The sequence below is a fragment of the Watersipora subatra genome, chromosome 10 (assembly GCF_963576615.1).
Source record: "Watersipora subatra chromosome 10, tzWatSuba1.1, whole genome shotgun sequence".
Classification (NCBI taxonomy): Eukaryota; Metazoa; Bryozoa; class Gymnolaemata; order Cheilostomatida; family Watersiporidae; genus Watersipora; species Watersipora subatra.
In genome coordinates, this window is record NC_088717.1 from 959,671 (window position 1) to 976,877 (window position 17,207).

General features: G+C 36.4%; 3 protein-coding genes across 5 annotated transcripts in view; 2 read left to right on the top strand and 1 right to left on the bottom strand.

The window, feature by feature from the left end:
* The window catches only part of LOC137407335 (protein unc-50 homolog), a 47,936-nt gene extending 42,328 nt beyond the window's left edge, over positions 1-5,608 (top strand). The window contains exon 8 of the mRNA XM_068093955.1: positions 5,228-5,608. Within this exon, the coding sequence (XP_067950056.1) occupies positions 5,228-5,421 (194 nt within the window). The 3' untranslated portion in view covers positions 5,422-5,608. The remainder of the gene's footprint in view (positions 1-5,227) is intronic.
* Positions 5,609-5,728: 120 nt separating this feature from the next.
* On the bottom strand, positions 5,729-10,253 carry LOC137407336 (uncharacterized). The gene is made up of 3 exons (XM_068093958.1): positions 10,118-10,253; positions 8,007-8,200; positions 5,729-6,037 (listed from the first exon to the last, which is right to left on the bottom strand). Exons 1-3 carry the CDS (start codon positions 10,161-10,163, stop codon positions 5,891-5,893), a joined length of 387 nt encoding a protein of 128 aa, XP_067950059.1. The 5' UTR covers positions 10,164-10,253; the 3' UTR covers positions 5,729-5,890.
* Positions 10,254-10,969: 716 nt separating this feature from the next.
* Positions 10,970-17,207, top strand: part of LOC137405960 (uncharacterized) — a 30,199-nt gene continuing 23,961 nt past the window's right edge. For all 3 annotated transcript variants that reach the window (XM_068092443.1, XM_068092446.1, XM_068092444.1), the window contains exon 1: positions 10,970-11,112. In XM_068092443.1, the coding sequence (XP_067948544.1) occupies positions 11,055-11,112 (58 nt within the window). In that variant the 5' untranslated portion in view covers positions 10,970-11,054. The remainder of the gene's footprint in view (positions 11,113-17,207) is intronic.

Consider the following 17,207-nt stretch of genomic DNA (forward strand, 5'->3'; position numbering starts at 1 on the left):
AAACTTTGAGATTTATATATACTGTTTAGAAGTAGATCTCAGAACCAATTAACTTGCATGTAATATATGGAGGTTTACCAGTTTGTACTAGTATGTCAGTATCTCTTGACTCAGCTAAAAAAAACACCAAACAGTCACATCAGATATATCAGGCTCATAATTAAACCACGTATAATTAATATGGGTAGTATAATAAAGGATGCACCCGTTTAGCACTATAATACTAAGACTTCCCAGATGGGTTTAGTGATAATCTTATAACAACAGGTATTCTACAGGGCAGTATCCACCTGTTTGAAAATGGTACTGCAGAGAGAGTCCAAAAGGGGTACCGAGTGCCCTCTTGGTGGGGGGAGGAGGGTCCGGGGGTTCTCCCCTGGGAAAATTTTTAGTATAACTAGTCAAAATGGTGCAAATCTAGCACACTTGGCTCCTGATGGGGCACATGTTCTAACAGAAAAATTGACATTATAATCCAGTTTTCTAAATATAAAACTGTTTATTGAGATTGTCTTTAACAATGCTTATTAAAAATATAATGTGAATGAGAGCTGCTAAAGGGGTCGGCCACAGCTAGCATGAGGTAGAATTATCACCGGGTACAATGCTGAATGGTGTAGGAGATGAGTAGTCTCCTATGAAATGAGTTGTAGAGAAAATTGTAGAGTTAAAAAGTAAAATTAATAGAGCACCATGTTAAAAATAATGTACTTATACTATAGTCTATAATACTGAGCAAGTAGTACCTAGTAGATTTAAGTTTAAGCTATGCATGTTACATGCATAGCTTAAACTTAATTTATTTCTACGAACAAAGTCTTTTGTACATAAGCATTCATTTACATATCTACTACTACAAAAAACACCCCCATGTATAATTGTCTCTGTATGAAATGCTTGGAAGCATTCTTTTCGGTAGAGTCCAACGCTATAACGTTGCCGTGCGAGCTACCACAACGATCGTTTTTCTCTGTATATTCCAAGTATTATAAAAGTCTAAAAATTTTAAATCACTTCCATCATCTGAATTATTGTTATTCTAATCACACCAAAAAATCACTTACAATCGGAGAATCAAATAATATTTTATTTTACCGTTTTGAAAGTCGAGCCGATGTTGACTGGTATTTCCAGTTTTTATTCTTTTCCAAGGAGGCGTTATTTCATTGGCATAAAGCAACGCCTTTCGGATTATCGTTTCATATCTTAATTTATCGACTAATATCTTGTTGATGATATTTAAAATTTACTAGCATTCATATCCTTTGTTTAACGTTGCGAGACGGCGGCTTTATACTAAAAGCGACGTAAATGCCGTTTCCCCACACAACCGATAAATGACATTTTGGCCATTTCCCCAGCCAAAGTGTTAAAATCAAGCAAATTTTAAGCCTCAAAAAATGGTACTGCCATGGCAGTAGCTGCAGTATAGGAGGATACGACCCTGTGTAACAACAGGTATTCTATATTTTAGTGTTTCAAAACAGAAAATTGCAGATGTGCCTGAGATTCATGTACAGTGGAACCTCTACTTATGATGTGCCTAAGATTCATGTACAGTGGAACCTCTACTTATGATGTGCCTGAGATTCATGTATACTGGAACCTCTACTTATGATGTACCTGAGATTCATGTACAGTGGAGCCTCTACTTATGATGTACCTGAGATTCATGTACAATGGAACCTCTACCTATGATGTGCCTAAGATTCATGTACAGTGGAACCTCTACTTATGATGTGCCTGAGATTCATGTATACTGGAACCTCTACTTATGATGTGCCTGAGATTCATGTACAGTGGAGCCTCTACTTATGATGTACCTGAGATTCATGTACAGTGGAGCCTCTACTTATGATGTACCTGAGATTCATGTACAATGGAACCTCTACTTATGATGTACCTAAGATTCATGTACAGTGGAACCTTTACTTATGATGTGCCTAAGATTCATGTACAGTGGAGCCTCTACTTATGATGTACCTGAGATTCATGTACAATGGAACCTCTACTTATGATGTACCTAAGATTCATGTACAGTGGAACCTTTACTTATGATGTGCCTAAGATTCATGTACAGTGGAACCTCTACTTATGATGTGCCTGAGATTCATGTATACTGGAACCTCTACTTATGATGTGCCTGAGATACATGTACAGTGGAACCTCTACTTATGATGTGTATGAGATTCATGTACAGTGGAACCTCTACTTATGATGTGTATGAGATTCATGTACAGTGGAGCCTCTACTTATGATGTACCTGAGATTCATGTACAATGGAACCTCTACTTATGATGTACCTAAGATTCATGTACAGTGGAACCTTTACTTATGATGTGCCTAAGATTCATGTACAGTGGAACCTCTACTTATGATGTGCCTGAGATTCATGTATACTGGAACCTCTACTTATGATGTGCCTGAGATACATGTACAGTGGAACCTCTACTTATGATGTGTATGAGATTCATGTACAGTGGAACCTCTACTTATGATGTGTATGAGATTCATGTACAGTGGAACCTCTACTTATGATGTGCCTGAGATTCATGTACAGTGGAACCTCTACTTATGATGTGCCTGAGATTCATGCACAGTGGAGCCTCTACTTATGATGTGCCTGAGATTCATGTACAGTGGAGCCTCTACTTATGATGTGCCTGAGATTCATGTACAAAGGAACCTCCACTTATGATGTACCTGAGATTCATATACAATGGAACCTCTACTTATGATGTACCTGAGATTCATGTACAGTGGAACCTCTACTTATGATGCGCCTGAGATTCATGTACAGTGTAACCTCTACTTATGATATACCTGAGATTAATGTACAGTGGAACCTCTACTTATGATGTGCCTAAGATTCATGTACAGTGGAACCTCTACTTATGATGTGCCTGAGATTCATGTATACTGGAACCTCTACTTATGATGTACCTGAGATTCATGTACAGTGGAGCCTCTACTTATGATGTACCTGAGATTCATGTACAGTGGAACCTCTACTTATGATGTGCCTGAGATTCATGCACAGTGGAGCCTCTACTTATGATGTGCCTGAGATTCATGTACAGTGGAGCCTCTACTTATGATGTGCCTGAGATTCATGTACAAAGGAACCTCCACTTATGATGTACCTGAGATTCATGTACAGTGGAACCTCTACTTATGATGTACCTGAGATTCATGTACAGTGGAACCTCTACTTATGATGCGCCTGAGATTCATGTACAGTGTAACCTCTACTTATGATATACCTGAGATTAATGTACAGTGGAACCTCTACTTACGATGTACCTGAGATTCATTTACAGTGGAACCTTTACTTATGATGTGCCTGAGATTCATGTACAGTGTAACCTCTACTTATGAAATAATTCGTTCCACAGGCCGTTTCCTAAGTATAAGATCTTATAAGTAGAAACGGATTCTACCATATGAATGCCCTAACCTGGCCCAAGCCTCCACAAAACTCAGACATAATATTTTAACAAACTATAAATGTGTGAGATGGTTGAAACCTGTAACAAATACATGGTGGAATTATATTTCTACAAAAATATATAAAATAGTACACATGGATGAATAAACGAACAGAAAAATAATGAATAAAAACAACAACTAAAGTTTGTTTGTTTACCTACGGTGTTGGTCATCTAGATCAGGCTAAGTCAGTATATATGTGTAAGTCTGTATATATGTGGAAGTCTGTATGTATGTGTAAGTCTGTATATATGTGTAAGTCTATATATATATATGTGTAAGTCTGTATATGTGTGTAAGTCTGTATATATGTGTAAGTCTGTATATATGTGTAAGTCTGTATATATGTGTAAGTCTGTATATGTGTGTAAGTCTGTATATATGTGTAAGTCTGTATATATGTGTAAGTCTGTATATGTGTGTAAGTCTGTATATATGTGTAAGTCTGTATATATGTGTAAGTCTGTATATATGTGTAAGTCTGTATATATGTGTAAGTCTGTATATATGTGTAAGTCTGTATATATGTGTAAGTCTGTATATATGTGTAAGTCTGTATATATGTGTAAGTCTGTATATATGTGTAAGTCTGTATATATGTGTAAGTCTGTATATATGTGTAAGTCTGTATATATGTGTAAGTCTGTATATATGTGTAAGTCGTTATATATGTGTAAGTCTGTATATATATGTAAGTCTGTATGTATGTGTAAGTCTGTATATGTGTGTAAGTCTGTATATATGTGTAAGTCTGTATATATGTGTAAGTCTGTATGTGTGTAAGTCTGTATATATGTGTAAGTCTGTATATATATGTAAGTCTGTATATATGTGTAAGTCTGTATATATGTGTAAGTCTGTATATATGTGTAAGTCTGTATATATGTGTAAGTCTGTATATATGTGTAAGTCTGTATATATGTGTAAGTCTTTATATATGTGTAAGTCTGTATATATGTGTAAGTCTGTATATATGTGTAAGTCTGTATATATGTGTAAGTCTGTATATATGTGTAAGTCTGTATATATGTGTAAGTCTGTATATATGTGTAAGTCTGTATATATGTGTAAGTTTGTATATGTGTGTAAGTCTGTATATATGTGTAAGTCTGGATATGTGTAAGTCTGTATATGTGTAAGTCTGTATATATGTGTAAGTCTATATAAGTGTAAAATACTAAATAAATGTAATAATATAATTTATAACAAGAAGTATGCGAACAGAAGTGTAGACTAGGCGATTCACAGGTTCAGAGGTGAAGGTGGTGATGAAGACATGCAGAGTGACTTACCTTAGCTTATAGTAGGTAAAATGCTAGCCAACATACCTAATGTACCCTTTACTGCTTTTATTATTTTTACTGCTTTCATATTTGTGGTAGCCTGTATATGTTGTAAGTCTGTATGTGTGTAAATTTGTGTATATATATACATGTATATATATCACAGGTATTTCATATTTGCAAGGTTGCTAGCCAACCATTATTTCCTCGTAACACCAGCGACCCAGGATAAGGTCGAGTGGGGCTACTGCTTTGATGTTCACTTGAATGCCTTCTTTCCACTTCTAGTGATTCTCCATGGCACCAAAGCCATGGAGAATGTTACAGCTGTCTATTAATGCGCACCTCTATGTTCTTGATTGTAACTATTCCTATAGTATTACTGAGGCATTATTAGTGTTATATTGTTATATCATTAGTGTCATACTGAGGTAGGCACTGGTCCTCTTTTACAGCACTACCCATACTAAGAAAGACGAAGCTCTTACTGTTTCCTTTCACCGTACTCGCTATTTTCTACATTATCAGCCTCGTGCTTCGTTGGAATCTGGTCCGCATCTTCCATCTATATATATACAGTCTACAGATAACAAGCTGCGCTGAATATGGTTCAAGGACAAGTTGGTCTCTATACGAGGGTTTACACTAGACCTGTATTGGTTGCCCAGATGGAATGGCGCTAGCAATGATGACTCTCTTAGATTGGCAATATGAAATGACTTGATTAGACTAACTGTAGTTATCTCGGCATGGCCAACAGTTAATAAGATATTCTGGTTTCAAGTCTTCTTTCATGCAATTGTGTATACAGTTGGTAATTATGCTGTGTGGGTAAACAATCCCTCTTTACAAATGTGAAGGGAAAGCTTTTTTGTGTAGCATTACATTAATATAACTTATTGTTTTATTGCCTATCCTTTTTGACACACGATGCACGCCATGAACACGATGGTGTAATAATTAGATGGCTAAATTTATTTGTACAACAATCATAAACAATAACCAACTCAACCAGAGATAAAACATTGAGCTAGGCGTGTGACAGACAGAAAGCGGCTCTGATTCCAGTTTCAATCTACATGAATACCATATATACTTTATAACTGATATAAGTTAATTTACTCGTCATCCTCTTCCTCCTCATCCTCCTCTTCAACCTTCCTCCATTTGGCTCCTCTCTCATAATACTCGGCCTGTCTCTTTATCTGGCGATCAGACCAGTTTGCTGGATTCACCATCAAGTCAAATTGTCCCTCTCGCTCAGCCTAAACGAAGAGAGAAGTTGTTCTTAGCTATACAAACTAGTTGCATATGGCGCCTTACAGTGCCTCGCGTTGCGCGTTCACAACTCGAGTTGTACAACTCGAGTTGCCGAATTGTACAACTCGGCCTGGGTTTATGACCTCGAGTTGTTTTACCTATACGCAAAACTAACACGGGTTCGTAAAGAAAGCAAAGTGAGTAATTGGGGTGTCTCATTTACAGAAATTTAATATTAATAATGATTTAAATATGTATACATATTTAAATTATATATTGGCGAGATTTGCGCATATTCATTTCTATAAATATAAAGAGACAAAAACAATTGTAGAATGTATATGAGAACCGAGCAACGAATTTTTTATTCCCAAACAGGTTTACATACGGCAGTAAAATTTTGGCTCATGATTGGCTTTAGTAATCGAGTTTTAGTAATCAAAACCTACATCATTACATTGAAAGTCAATAGTTATAATTAGAGAGGAACACAAAATTCCAAAATATTATTCAAAATGGCTTAAATTAATGAGTTTTAAGTGAGCGCCTCTTACGTTTTAACAGCACTTTTTGAATGATAACATCAGTTTTGCTACGTTATTTAGAATTTTGTGTTCCTTTCTAATTATAACTATTGATTTCTAATGTAATGATGTAAGTTTTGGTTACTAAAACTCAATTACTAACGCCAATCATGAGCCAAAATTTTACTGCCGTATGTAAACCTGTTTGGGAAAAAGAAATTCGCAGCCAGCCGGGCAACTTCTTTTTCATTTGAAAAAAGGGTCATCTCTCTAGAATCTGACAAGAAACTGAATGAACACCGAAAATGAACATAGAAATTATTTCAACGGCGTTTAATGATGCACCAAAATAAATTCCGTATATAGAAAATATTGCTAGAGAAAATAAAATGATGAGATGTTCTCAAGCCGAGTTGTTGAACTCGAGTTGCTGTTGAAAGAACTCGGCTTGGGTTTTGATGAACTCGAGTTGTGCAACTCGAGTTGTACAACTCGAGTTATATTTACAAACTCGAGTTGTACAACTCGAGTTCTGCAACTCGAGTTGTAGAACTCGAGTTGCAAACTCGGCACAGTATAATTCTAATAATTCGCTATTAGTTCTAGTTTTACAGTACACACATAGTTTAATTTCTATTAGCTAACGGGTGCCTATTGATATACCATCGTTAATATAACCATATCTACGGTTATGCTACCGTAATACTAATATATTGCACCTTACTTTTGAAAAGTCGTGTTGCGCGTTCACAACTCGAGTTGTGCAACTCGAGTTGATCAACTCGAGTTGCAAACACGCAACGCGAGGCACTGTAAGGCGCCATAATTTGCAGGCTTGTCAACTCCCTTGCAGGACAACATGCCCATAATATCAAAGGGAACTCTGAGGAACAGGCGATACATAGCTTTCCTTCATTTGGTAAAAGCAGGGGGAGGTGGAGAACATCAACAAAAGAGAAATTGTAAGGAGAAAGGATATGAATCAGAAACACAGGAATGGGCTTGAGCAGAAACTTCCAAAATTTGCTACGCAATATAAATCGTTGTATTAAACAACAATGAATCACTTTTAACTGTGAAATGAATATTTAGTCTATATAATGGCAAGGATTCTTGCCAGTCAATGGTAAACTTTCATAATTCAAACCGATAACATAACCTAACAATTTTTCAAACTAATCCGAAGAGAATGACAGAGTAATGCTGTTCTAGCAAACGGCCTCGCTTGGCTGCATCTCAAACCTGTCTATTAATCCCAAGGGAAAAGCTTGCTTGAAATTCTGCTCGGATCTCAAATTTGTTAAATTTTCGGGCACTCGTAAGTCGAGGTACGACTGTACAGAGATGTTATTGCTACATTTGCTTTGTCTGAACGTACAATATAGTAAACCTCTGCTCAATGAATGTACTTGGAAAAGACAACTCCACTTATAAACGCAATATCACTCACCCAGATTAGTGTAGCAATGAAGACGAGAATAGAGGTGCCAAAAGCGATGTTTCCAATGCGACTCTTAGCCCGATAGCCTGCCTCCCACGAGCCTGAAGGCTTGGGAAGGTGGTCCATTGTGGCCTTGAACATCTCGTCGACTTCTTTCCAGGTTTTTACCTCACCATGCCCATAACTTCGTCTAGCTTGCACTCCTGCAGCAATTATAAATGACCAATTCATTTCGCAAGCCTTTACAGGTCAACTACACACTTTAACACAAATAATGAACACATGAAGTGTTTTTGTGTACAGGAATTGGAAGACAACATAGTTTTTTCTAACAACTTTTTGTTTTGCTGGTTGACATACTTAAACCTATTCTGACAAAGATTGGCGTCTTTCAAAAATAGAGAGGCAAACATGACCTATTAGAGCTACAGACCATAGAGCCTGACAACTATGCTTACTGTTACCTGAAATTTGCCATTTTTAGATATTTCACAGCATGCAGCTGTATGAGCCCATGTGTTCTCAATCGGCTAATGAAATAAAACTCTTTGATTTGGCAGGGTGCCAAATGCAGGTACGAAGTATAAAAAACCTCGGTCTTTTTGCCAGCTTTAGCTTTATGTAAATCTGATCACATCACATTTTCATATTGAATATCTATCCTAACTTGGTCTTGTTCTGGATGACGTCTATAATACATGAGATTGGCAAATCTAAATTTATGATAAATTTAATCCATATTTCTTCGGAAATTACAGTATTTTAAGCAAAATATCTGATAAAATCTAAAATGTAATACAATTGCTTTCTCCTTCTGTTATCGCATCTGTGGTCCGCATTGTTATATTCATTATGGGTTGTTGTTAAAGTGCATAACTGATTTTGGTTTTATTAAAACGTCTGCTTGAAATGACAAGGATGTGGTTTGGGCACTAGAATTTTGCTGCAACAGTTATTTTCTATGCAAACGGTTGGGCTCGCATAGCGTTCAGTATTTATCAACACCATTGCTTTGCTGTTGCATGGCCACACTTTTCCACAAAATTGGCGTATGTACTTTTTATAATATGTTTGAAGTCATATCTAATTTTTTGTTCCATATTGCATTTTCAATCATAGAGAACACGATTTAGCAATTTTCCTATAATATTCATTGCAAAGCGCATTTCATTTGATAATGATATACACATGCCTTTATTTCTTTTTAATGCTACTTGCTGCAAGATTAACATTATATTTTTAATATTTGCTAATCGCTGAAAGGTTCAGTTTACTTTAAATAAGAAGATTTATCGGTGATCTGGAGAATATGTTAGACAAATGTTATCTAGAGTGAACTTGAAGAATAGGCCTAACACAGATTTTAGTTGACCAACCTTTTTTCACCATTTGCCAACTTTTCAATTTTATTTAATAAAATTTTTGTGTTATCATACTTGAAAGTAAGTACTGCCCAATTTACGTGAGAAAAGTCGTAAACATTATGGTATGGGGTAGCGTTCCAGTTTCGAAACTTCCTCTTCAAAACAACCCTTCAGTTTTACAATAAAAAACGTTAGTTTGAATATAGCGCTCAGAATTTCCCATTATGTCTTTAAACGTCACGCTTACATCCTGACTGACGTGGTTTTGACAGATCCACTGAACGAAGCAAACGTGGATAATATACCAATTAGCTACTCGTGCTACTTGAAGCATCTTTTAAAAAGCATCTGAAATGTTGTATAAAATATAAACAAATATATAAGAAATTCTGTTTAGAATTATTCCCAATCAGACTGCATTGAGCGTACATATTAAGTATATTGAATCGACTTTACGCGCACTTGTCATTAATGTTACGCCCCATTAAAACACTAACTGGTTTTAATTTGCAATTACATACAGTAACTACCTAAACAATAAATGTGCAACTAATAATATACACAACATTTTAACAAACTAAATAAACTTATAAAAATTTAATACGAGATAAATCACCAACTGCAATATTAAGACAACTGAATTTGGAGTTCATTTTTACTTCCTTACCACCGGCCGAAATTCATATATCAGTTTTGCACTCGGTAACGAAAAATGATGGAATATTAATTGCTGAAAATTAATAATGAAATACGTACGAAAAGCTTTGGCCGAAGCCCTTAATGCGTTGGGTATTCTTTGCATTTTGTGTGCGACACGAAAATACAAATCTAATCAGTCTAGCTACACCGGCACGAGCAAACAAATCAACACATTCTAGCTTCAGGATTTTATATACTCTCTATGATTGGCTAACAATAATGTGGTTTTCGATGCACTTTATTTTGAAACAATATTTACAATTTTTTGTTGCAGAACATTAAATGTTAAATGAAATTTTTTTTGATGTATTTTAAGGCACAAAAAAAGTATGATCAACTATAGAGCAACAAAAATGTTTAACCGATCATATAGATGCAGCCAATCAGCTGTGGGGCGAACATGCCTTTGGTTTAAAATGTCTTATCATAGCGGAGTAACTGTTGTATCCGGCTATTTTGAGTTTCTGCTTTTATATCACGTCGTTTACTAATAGTGACCAACACAACAGCAAACCCGAAGATCTTAGGCTAATGAAGCGGAGAGACTCGTCGCCCTGCATGTCCAATTCAAAGTTGTCTTCACCTGAAACTAGTAGGCGGGTTCAAGGTTTGACTACCATACAGCATCTATAATTTCATTGGCTCCCAACACCTTTTTATAGCGTGCGAATGCAATGCACGAATACAAAGAGAATGAATGATACGACAATACACAATAAACATTTATTGAAGCTCAGAATGTAAAGAGACCTTCATGGACAGCGTCACTTACTATATGCTCTACATGACAGTACAACTGCAAGACTCCATCTGAAGGAATTTGAGAATCGATAAGCGAACAGCTGGTGCCAGATAGAACATCGAGCCAGCGTCTGGTCTGATAGTTCAGTATGCTACAGAGCTGAGACAGCTTTTTTGTATCACCAGTTGGTTGGATATTGCCAATATTGCTGTGCCAATGAGCAATCGAAAAATTTGAAGTCTCGATTGAGCTATGTGGAGATTAAGGATTATTATCGCTGTATACTTACAAATAGTCATAACACAATTAGGTAAGTTTGCATACTTTGTTTGTAGAACTCTGGCTGTATCATATATACCTAGCGCAAATGCACTAAGATAGAAGGGTTTTTAGTTTTAGCTAATAACACACCTGCTGACTAGTGCCACCAGTGATTCTGCTGCCGCTGCTATATGAGCTACAGAAACATTTGATGTACAAATCTTGATAAATCTAACAGATTAGGTTGTTCTCCTTTTATAAGCTCCAACTCAAACATACTTTCGCTTCACCTACAAAAAAATTGCCGCGTGAAACGATTTTCGGTTGGAGTGTAGGCAGCTAATGGCTTTGAACATTGCGTATCATTGTTAGGTCCCAAGTCTTTGCCGAAAGGGTATAGAGCTTTGGTGTTCTTAATCAGAAAAGAATTAAAAAGAACCTACTGAAAATTCCATAGAGCTGTCCATAGTTTTGTCTGCTTAAACTTAATTTAAATGTCATAGAGCTGTTCATACAGTTGTCTCATTAGCCTGGTGACATAGGTAAACAACAACTTTACTCTAATGGAATTATTCAGGACTAAATCTACCATTCAGTTTTGGCCAGTTCCCTAAGAAATGGAGCATATCTGGTCTGGCAACCGCTACTGGTAAACCTTGGTCTTAAGTGTCATTTCGACACCTACACCTCTCGATTCTTTCTCCTATAAATCTCGCATAAAGCCATTCTTGTAAGTAATGATGCATCGAAATGCTATTAACGGTTAATTTATCAGGCTACAGTTTAGTGATTGCGCTGTGAAATACAAGCAGCTGGACTCGAAGTGAAAACACTCGGAGTGATTAATCGTGTGATTTACTCGTGTCTACTTTATTACTAAAGCTCGCCTCAGAGAAAACTACCACCTGCCACACGCAATCTGTCAATACACGCTTTTCTATGCGATGCTCGAGTCAATTGTATATACACAAAGAGCTGTTACTGAAGCCATGCTGGTGCTCTAGTCGTTCAACCCTTCCCATAATCCCGCAGTAGTCCTAAAATGGGGATTGGTGTAGTTATCTTTAGAAAGGACTTAATATTAGGTTAATAAGCAAATAGTATCTGATATGATCGTTTATCTCTTGCTTCCTGTGAACCTGTGAACTTTGGGGAACAAACAGTTTTGTGTACAGCTAGTTAGTTCCTAGTTGTTGACTCAAGTCCTTTACTGTTACAATCACTCTAGCACTAGACAACTAACCACTAATCATTTCATTAATGGAGACCGCTTCAAATGTCAACAAACAATTTTGGAGAAAGGGCACTTTTCTTGTGGTGTCACGTCATGGCTTCACGACTCAGCAATCTTATTAGTTATTAAAAATAATTTATGTAAGTTCCCAGTCTAATGTTCTCTAGTCTAGTCTAAGTTCTAAAATCTCCAGAACATACGTGTAGCCCAGATAAGAGTTCTTGTAAAGCTGCTCCTGAAATACTTCAAAGCTTGAGACGAGCTCAAGGAAAACAACAATCATCAATAAACAGCTGTTTTTTTCATCTTTCCGTGCCGATACCAGACAAAAATATTAAGATTTAAATTTTTAAATAACTTGTTGGTACGATGTTTACTTTTTGAACAACAGATCTTACGACGGATAGGCAAATAGCTCTGCTAGCAGTTACAATATATTCAAATATTGTAACTGCTATAGCAGAGATATACGGTTTTTATTAAAAACGCCATACTCCAAAAGCTTAACAGATATCCATATCAGTTTGGTACATAAAGGTTTTATTTAACATAAACTAAACTTAAAACAAAAAGTGCCATTAAGATATTACTAACTATTTTTAAATAAAATGTACTCAAACTTGCTATAAGTGTGAAGATATAAACCACAGATTGTTTAACCACAGCATGATTTCATAGCCTGTGAACTTCAGCATAATAGTCATGATCAAGTTATTAAACTTAAGCTGCACACTTTTGGATGGCTGCAAGGAAGAATGCTTGCAAGTTTGTCTTTGCTGCGCTAGCAGATTTTACTAAGGATCTTTTCCATATAGGGAGCCATATTGGATGTCTCTTTTTATCTGCCGGTCCACCTCCGGATTTTCTATGAGAAACGCGTCATTATCTGCAATAATTACAAACATATATATCTACTGATCTGTAAAATAATTGGCATTTCCTGATACATCTGCAAGCTAATTTACAAATATTAGTCATGTTTGCACTCATAGGTGCCAACAAACTTCACTGATGGTGAGTAGCACCAGACAACTTTTCAAACAATTTTATAATCTCAAATTACATTCAAATTCAATATCTCTTGCAAAAGCAGTCAATTGAAAAACTGACACTCACAGTAATTCCTAGCAATCCATCTGCCGAGTTGGACTGACATGTCATAATTAATTGACCAATGACGGATCAGAGTTTCAGTGATTACACTTAGTTTGCTTATTAGTGCCATTACAGGATCACCATCGCTTCTGAGTGTTTCAATTTATGAAATTTACACGCCGACCTACAGCTGGCTTTTTTATTCATATTACATTCTATTTACGAGTTTTGCAAAGAAAAAAAACTGCACAAACCTTTATGCAAAAGAAAACACAAATCATTTTTAATTTTTTAGATATTCACTAAAACAATATATTGCTTAGCAAGCTATTAGTAAAGAAAAGCGTGAACTGAACGTCGCTACAGTAAGTTCTCATTTTTTGCAGTTAATTGAGAAAATCCATGATTTAGAAACTGACTTTTTAAAGAACTGTATGTATAAGCCAAAATTTTAACACCAGAAAAGTTAAACTGCTTCTTAAGCATATTGTGTCTATTTCCTAATTTATAGCTAAACTGAAGTTATCTTGATCGACTTCCAGTTATATTTCAACCTCAGTTACAATATTTTAAGTCAGAGAATGCACTAGTTTACTTAGTATGGGCATAGTTTGGACTTCATAACACTTACTCCTAGTAAACAGGCTAGTTAACAGGCTAGTTAAAATGTACAACACGCATCTGGTCTGAATATTTGTACTTGTGATTAACTTGTGAGAAGGAAGTCACATGTTTGTATTCAGGTATTGATGTATTTATATTCATGTATTTTAGATTTTTTAATAATTTCTCTTAATAATTATGTCTAACTTTTTTATTTTGTAACAAAAATCGTTTAACTAAATCTTGATGGGTTACCATATGCTCTTGGATACCGGATACACTTAAGAACCATGAGATGATATTAGATACAAACATCAAATATGTATAGGAGCTGATATCTGACGCTAAAGCCTGGTTTCCGTATGCGCCGCAAGCACTGGCGACAGCACCCCAGGGCTATCAGCGGTGAAATGTGAACCTACGTGCCGAGTACCGCCGAATATCACCGGTAGTTTCCAGCGGTCAATGCAAGAGTTCAGCGTTGTTCAACTTTCACGAAGAGTAGCAGTCAAAACCTTCCCGAAATGCACTGTACAGGTAAAGGTGGGCATTTTTGAAACGGCATGGCGAGCGAACATCTTTTATGCGATTGTTAGCGATGCAGCTTTAGGTGAACAAAAGCCGCCGAGCCTAGCATCGCAAGCGTTTTGCTGCGCAAGATTTCCGTGGGGTCTCGCGATCAATATGGCAACCAGGCTTTACAGCTCGTCATATTGTCAAAACTCCTTCGCTGTTGCTTTTACATATGGGTCTTCCCATTTGCGGTATAAAACTCTAGCAAAGATTTGACTTTGCACCCAAAGGAGTTTTTAAAACAACTTGTGATTTTTTTATATCGTGTTTTTTATTACAAAAAATTGAAAAATTAACGAGAATTAAAAAAAACTCAAATGTATAAAGAGAAAACATATAAAGTAAGTTTATTTACACTTGACATAGTCTAGAAGTAAATTACCCTGTACTTCTGCTGTCACCCCTACCTTTACACATTGTCTAGCCTTTGCTTCTGTCTGCTTGGTTTTAAGGTAAAGTAACAATAAAACATTTTATTTATTATTTTATAAATGTATTTTAATCTCTGCACCTCAGTATAAGGAGTTTGTCTCAAGCTTAATTCCCACCATAACCCTTACATACACATCCATACTTGGAATACCCATCACCGTTGAGAAGGTAATGTAAGTCTTGAGCTATGAAAAGAATTAGTCATCAGGCATCTTGTCAAAACATGTGTTTATGTTTCAGCACACGAAACAGGTGTGCTGAAACATAAAACATGGTTTCATGTTTTAACCCGCTATACTCCTGCGGTGCATGGAGTAAAATAAATGGTGCACAAGGGTTTTAGTGTGCTTCGATTGCAAGCAAAAAAATTTAAAGACAAAATTATTTGTTTTGTTCAGCACTATGTGTATACGGTGTTTACGCTGAACATGTGTCACATCATAATTCCCCTCTATTAAATAATACATCAAATGTTGACTAGAGCCTCTTTTCTAAATGCTGTGATTCTATTGTTACAGCCAACTTTTTATTTAAATATCTTTGAATGACTTTCATACAACGCTTGGGATAATTTGCAATAAAATTATTGCATTATGGAAATAATTTCGATTTAGAGGAAACTGAACGCTTCTATAGCGTTATTAGCTGAAGACATTCTGTCTGAAGAGTATTGCGTATAAGTGAGTCTCATGTGACTTACTGACTGAAGGCATTGGCCAGACTGAAGGCCTTAGTTTTATAAGCATGAGTGCGTTACTATGACAACGAGCCAATGTTAACACTTTTAGGTATTCTAATCCCAAACAAAAAGTTCATAGGTCATAGGTCATATATATTATCGTTGGATTCAGTTTTATTAGGTCAAACGATCCACGGTAAAAATGATATTTAAAGAAACTTACTAAAAGGCAGCCAGGCAGCTTCTATGAAACTTATTATCCAGACGGGATCAAGTGAGAAACACTTATTAATAGATATACAAAAACTAGTTAATAGAGTCGTCCTGCTAGAGGTTGTGATATTCTTGTGATGTGCCGACACAAGTGTAGCGAAGGGAATAAAGTCTTACTTTATACAACTTGGAGCAGTATAAAGTAGTAGAGAATTAGAATACCTAGCTTGGTTAGCTACTATTAGTTTCGTGCTTGTGCATTCATCAGGCGGTAGACCTCAACTCCTATACAACTATATATATATATATAAAATTGTTTCCTCACCCCGGTTAACCCGTATGGGTGGTAATTTCTGCTCCAACTCGGGTCTCCTACCAGAGACCTGAGAGTTTGAGCACTCGCCGCAAGATCTTACCTGTTCCCAATAGCGCACTTTTCTGCAACTCACCTTAGTTGATTGCTGTCGGTATTTGGGCAAGCCACATTTTATGCACTGGTGTTATTGCGCCCAGTTCCCCAAGGACTACTGGGATTACAGTTGTTCTTACATTCCAGCATTTTTCAATCTCTTCTCCAAGAGGGAGATATTTCTCTACCTTTTCTTTTTCTTTGTTGGCTATATTGTAGTCATTGGGTACTGCTATATCTATTATAGTAGCCCTCTTGTTCTCCTTGTCCACCATCACTATATCTAGTTGGTTTGCTAGGACATGCTTGTCAGTCCGGATGTAGAAGTCCCAGAGGATCTTAGCGTGGTCATTTTCATTGACCTTACCAGGAGTTTCCCACCAGTGTTGCGGTTTATTAAGGCCATACTCATCACATAGACTTCTATACACAACACCTGCGTCATGATTATGCAGCTCAGTGTATGGTTTCCTGCTAGCTGCTTGCATCCACTGATGATGTGTTGGATGGTTTCAGGTGCATCTTTGCAGTCTGCATCTAGGATCGTCTCTAGTGTGATAGATTTTTGTTTAGATTTGCTTTGTTGGAAGCACTTGCTCCTGGGCTGCCATGATTAGCGACTCTGTATTGGCCGTTAGGTTTCCGCTGTTCAGCCACATATAAGTCTGGTGAAGATCGCCAACATTAGATATTTGTCGGTGGTAAGCACCATGAAGAGGTTTCATACGCCAGTCAATTTATTTTATATATATTGGAAAATTAAATAGTTCACTTATCTTTCAGCTACTGACAGTTTCCTGCTGGTGCATTCTTCAGGCTGTAGACTTCAACTCTGTTTAATCTTATGTTGAGCACTCTGATTTTAGTTCTAAGTATTATACATTTCAATATATATATTTATGTATA